Source organism: Colobus angolensis, unplaced genomic scaffold (assembly GCF_000951035.1).
Source record: "Colobus angolensis palliatus isolate OR3802 unplaced genomic scaffold, Cang.pa_1.0 Scaffold54, whole genome shotgun sequence".
In the NCBI taxonomy this organism is placed as follows: domain Eukaryota; kingdom Metazoa; phylum Chordata; class Mammalia; order Primates; family Cercopithecidae; genus Colobus; species Colobus angolensis.
In genome coordinates, this window is record NW_012118932.1 from 1,629,398 (window position 1) to 1,634,872 (window position 5,475).

The window sequence follows — 5,475 nt, forward strand, 5'->3', positions numbered from 1 at the left end:
TTTGTGGGGGTAATGTCTTTATGGATTTGTGTGTGTGTTTGTGGACTAGTTAACAGTCTCCAGAAAAGAATCTTCAGTCTGCTTGTATAGATAAGACAGACTGCTAGCTTTCTGGGAGATGAGTGGCAAAGTGTGTTTGGAGTCTCATATGCAGTATATAATTCCATCTTCAAACTATTCCTGGAGTCCCTCTGTCTGCAGACTTCCCATTCTTCCCATTTTACTCTTTCTTTCTTTTTTTTTTTTCTTTTGAGACAGTCTTGCTCTGTTGCCCAGGCTGGAGTGCAGTGGTACAATCTCGGCTCACTGCAACCTCTGCCTCCCGGGTTCAGGCCATTCTCCTGCTTCAGCCTCCAGAGCAGCTTGCACTACGGGCCCTCGCCACCATGCCCGGCTACTTTTTTTTTTTTTTTTGTATTTTTAGTAGAGACGGAGTTTCACCGTGTTAGGCAGGATGGTCTCGATCTCCTGACCTCATGATCCGCCCACCTCGGCCTCCCAAAGTGCTGGGATTACAGGCGTGAGCCACCGCGCCCGGCCTTCCATTTTACTCTTTCTAAAGGATAAACTTCCAGTCTTGGGTAGGGGAGGGTCACTTGACTGCCATGTGGAGTTAAGTAGGGATCTGAAGTCTAATTGCTTCTTAAACTTGAGGCCACCCTGTACAGTAATTGTTCACACTTGTTTTATTGAGACAGCCCCAGATATCACCATCTGTAGGTTTTTTCTCCCTGAATGATCTGTTTTCCCCCAGGGACTGGTCGCCTTCTTGTGGGTATAGAGCTTCTTGCCAGTCTTATGGAAGCTGAGTAGGGAAGGGCCTGGAGGGGAATTCACGGTGTAAATTCATTTATCCTCCTGGCTCTGTGCTCAGCTGTACATGACATACCGGACTATCCTGGGTCATCCTCCACAAAAAGTGAAACTTTCATTATCTGCCAGGGTATGAGATGGTATCTAGGAGTTTCACTGCTTCTTATTCAGACTTTGAGCCAGCCCTTTTCAGCACCACCCATACTCCTGACTTTCATAGGTATATGTTGCCTCCGCTTCTGAGCCTTTCTGCTTTCTGAGGTCCTGTAGCTTCTTTTTTTTTTCAGACAGAGTTTCACTCTTGTCTCCCAGACTCGAGTGCAGTGGCGCAATCTTAGCTCACTGCAGCCTCCACCTCCCAGGTTCAAGCAGTTCTCCTACCTCAGCCTCCCAACTAGCTGAGATTACAGGCACCCATCATCATGCCTGGCTAATTATTTTTGTATTTTTAGTAGAGACAGGGTTTCACCATGTTGGCCAGGCTGGTCTCAAACTCCTGACCTCAGGTAATCCATCTGCCTCGGCCTCCCAAAGTGCTGGGATTACAGGCGTGGGCCACCGCGCCTGGCCCTGTGTTCTCATTTGTGAAATGAAGGACAGGGAAGGGAGAGGAGACCAAATGCCACTTAAGACTGATTCCATATTGACTTAATTATAATTTGCTCATAGCAGAATAATTTGTTTCGTACAGCAAATTTTTAAAAGAAAGAGCAGGTACTTTTGCTCTGTATAGTCATGTGCCAGTAGATATTTAGTAAATACATGTGATGTCAGCATCTCAAGAGGGAGGCCAAGCTCCTTTGTTACCAGTCAAAGACTCTCTGGGTAGCCATGCAAGGACAGGACTTTATCAAATGCTCTCACCCAGTGATGATTCTGGATCTCAAGTGAGTATAAGAAAAAAGAACCAACACAAGCATACACACATGTACTGCAGAAACACACTAGAGACAGGAGATGGAAGTGAATGACAGTTAAAACCAAATGATAACTTCCCTTCAGGATTTAATAAGATCTAATATTAGTGAAGGCTCTTTAGTCTAGAAAGAAAGGCACCAGCCACTGCAGGTAGAGTAGAAGAAACACTAGACTGAATCAGAAGCCAATATTCTAATTTCAACTTGCTGACAATTTACTCAGAAGTGCTGTATTATCTTTCTGTGTATAAGTTTTCTCTGGGGAAAAAAAAATGGAGGACTGAACACATGTTTACCTCAGTTCCCTCTCCAAATCACACTGAGGTTACAGAAATCACATTAAAAAAATTTTTTTTTTGATACTGAGTTTCCCTCGTCTCCCAGGCTGGAGTGCAGTGGCACGATCTCAGCTCAGTGCAACCTCCGCCTCCCGGGTTCAAGCAGTTCTCCTGCCTCAGCCTACCCAGTAGCTGGGATTATAGGAGTGAGGATTACAGGGCTCAAGCAATCCTCCCACCTCGGCTTCCCAGAGTGCTGGGATTGCAGGTGTGAACCACTGTGCCTGGTCTAAAATGATTCTTAAGTTTATTTTTCTTAGAGGCAGGTGTACAGCAAATGGCTTCTTGTTAAAGTACTCATGTCCTCCCTTCTCTCAGTTTTCATTGTGATGAAAACCTTGGTCAGGTAAGATTTCATTGTGTCTCATAGTCTAAATTGAAGTATATGTACTCTTTTTTTTTTTTTTCAATTTTCTACCTTAATTACTGTGAATATGTCTTCATGACCTTATGTTTAGATAGAAATATAACTTCCTTTTCTTCTTTACAGCTGCATCCAGATCTCATTATGCATCAGGAAAATGAAAAAACAGAGGAAAATTCTATGGAGGAAAGGAATCCACTTGGCCTTTTCTGAGAAATGGAATACTGGATTTGGAGGCTTTAAGAAGTTTTATTTTCACCAACACTTGTGCATTCTGAAAGCTAAGCTGGGAAGGCCAATTACTAGGAATAGACAGTTGAGACATTTCCAGGGTGGAAAGAAAGCCCTTCAGATCCAGAAAACGTGGGTCAAGGATGAACCCCCTTGTGCTAAGACCAAGTTCAGTGTGGCTGCTCCACATGCTAGCACTCTGTCCTCTCCAGTGAAAAGAAAGGACACTAAACACTTCATTTCCTCCTCAAGGACTCTCCTGAGACTCCAAGCAGAGAAGTTGTTGTCATCAGCAAAGAATTCTGACCATGAATACTGCAGAGAGAAAAATCTCTTGAAGACAGTTACTGACTTTCCATCCAATAGTGCTTTAGGTCAGGCCAATGGTCACAGACCGAGGACAGACCCACAGGCTTCTGACTTTCCCATGAAGTTCAATGGGGAGAGCCAAAGTCCAGGGGAGAGTGGCGCGATTGTGGTCACCTTGAGCAACCATAAGAGAAAGGGCTTTTGTTACGGCTGCTGCCAAGGGCCGGAGCGCCACAGGAATGGGGGACCCTTGACTCCAAAGCAGTTCCAACTTAACCAACATAGAAGAATCAAATTATCTCCTTTTATGATGTATGAGAAATTATCCATGATTAGATTTCGGTACAGGATTCTCAGATCCCAGCACTTCAGAACCAAAAGCAAAGTTTGCAAGCTAAGAAAAGCCCAGCGAAGCTGGGTACAGAAGGTCACTGGGGACCATCAAGAGACCCTTAGGGAGAACGGTGAGGGTGGCAGTGGCAGCCCATTTCCTTCCCCAGAACCTAAAGACCCTTCTTGTCGGCATCAGCCGTACTTTCCAGATATGGACAGCAATGCTGTGGTGAAGGGGACGAACTCTCATGTGCCTGATGGCCACACTAAAGGAAGCCCTTTCTTGGGCAAAGAGCTTAGTTTAGACGAAGCATTCCCTGACCAACAGAATGGCAGTGCCACACACGCCTGGGACCAGTCATCCTGTGCTTCTCCTAAGTGGGAGTGTACAGAGCTGATTCATGACATCCCCTTACCAGAACATCATTCTAATACCATGTTCGTTTCAGAAACTGAAAAAGAAATTATGACTCTGGGTCAGGAAAATCGGACAAGTTCTGTTAGTGATGACGGAGTAAAACTGTCAGTGTCTGGAGCAGAGACATCTGTGAGTAGTGTAGATGGGCCTGTGTCCCAAAAGGTTGTTCACAATGAGAACTCATACCAGATGGAGGAGGATGGATCTCTCAAGCAGAACATTCTTAGTTCTGAGTTGCTGGACCACCCTTACTGTAAAAGTCCTCTGGAGGCTCCCCTGGTGTGCAGTGGACTCAAACTAGAAAATCAAGTAGGAGGTGGAAAGGACAGTCAGAAAGCCTCTCCAGTGGATGACGAACAGCTGTCAGTCTGTCTGTCTGGTATGCACTTTTCCTTTATTCGTCCCCAAACTCCAAGCTCACACTTGCTGTCCATTATCCTTGCTAATAAGAGTCCTACTTTTTTCTCCCACATACGGATTTTTCTTTAAACCAGTTAGTCTTCTTGAAGCCTTTTATATTGCTGCATTGTGTAGATGTTCCATAATTTAATCCTCATGGACACTTGCATTGATTCCATTTTTTCATAATCTTATAGTGCGATGAAATTATTTCTTTACATTTATACATTTGTTTCTGTAAGCTAAATTCTCGTTATTAGAATTGATGGTGAAGTAATATTCACACTTAAAATTTTAAGAGAATTGAGTTAACCTCCAAAAAGTTGAACCGGTTTACACTTGTTAAGCTTTGCCAGTCTTACAGATCACAGAGTTTTGTTTTGATTTGCATTTTTGAGTTTTAAGTTTGAACATCTTTTTCTGTGTTTGTTGGCCACTTTTTTGTGTGTGCATGGTTTTCTTTTGCCTATTTTCCTTTTTTTGAGACGGAGTCTTACTCTGTCGCCCAGGCTGGAGTGCAGCGGTGCGATCTCGGCTCACCACAACCTCTGCCTCCCAGGTTCAAGTGATTCTCCTGTCTCAGCCCCCCGAGTAGCTGGGATTACAGGTGCCCACCACCATGCCTTGCTAATTTTTGTATTTTTAGTAGAGATGGGGTTTCACCATGTTGGCCAGGCTGGTCTCGAACTCCTGATCTCAGGTGATCCACCCATCCTGGCCTCCCAAAGTGCTGGGATTACAGGCGTGAGAAACTGTGCCCTGCCCCTTTGCCTATTTTTCAATTGGATTGTTTCTGTTTTTTTTTTTTTTTTAGTATAGGAGACGCTCTGTGTACCAGGCACTGTGCTGGTTCCTAAGAATGCAGCAATGAACAGAATATATGACCTTCAGGGACCTTGCTGTCATTCTAGTCATAAAAATGTTAAATTAATTGCTGATTATAAATGTCGTAAGAATGGTTCCTCACGAAAGGTAAAAGCCTTCAGTACCCCAAAATTGTTTGATATTTTTGCTTAATAGAAGTTTTCAGTTCTTACATAGTAAAACTTATCTTTCTTTTTTTATATTTTATTTTTTGGAGATGGAGTCTTGCTCTGTCACCCAGGCTGGAGTGCAGTGACGCGATCTCGGCTCACTGCAACCTCTGCCTCCTGGTTCAAGCAATTCTCCTGCCTCAGCCTCCCAAGTAGCTGGGACTACAGGCACATGCTGCCATGCCGGGCTAATTTTTTGTATTTTAGTAGAGACAGAGTTTCACCATGTTGCCCAGGCTGGTCTCGAACTCCTGAGCTCAGGCAATCTGCCTGCCTCATCCAGTCTGCCCAAAGTGCTAGGATTACAGGCGTGAGCCAC

General features: G+C 44.3%; 1 protein-coding gene across 2 annotated transcripts in view; it reads left to right on the forward strand.

Annotated features, from left to right (window-relative positions):
• The first annotated feature begins 2,561 nt into the window (after window positions 1-2,561).
• The window catches only part of SENP5 (SUMO1/sentrin specific peptidase 5), a 50,913-nt gene continuing 47,999 nt past the window's right edge, over window positions 2,562-5,475 (forward strand). For both annotated transcript variants that reach the window (XM_011961182.1, XM_011961181.1), the window contains exon 1: window positions 2,562-4,102. In XM_011961182.1, coding sequence (XP_011816572.1) covers window positions 2,590-4,102 — 1,513 coding nt within the window. In that variant the 5' untranslated portion in view covers window positions 2,562-2,589. The remainder of the gene's footprint in view (window positions 4,103-5,475) is intronic.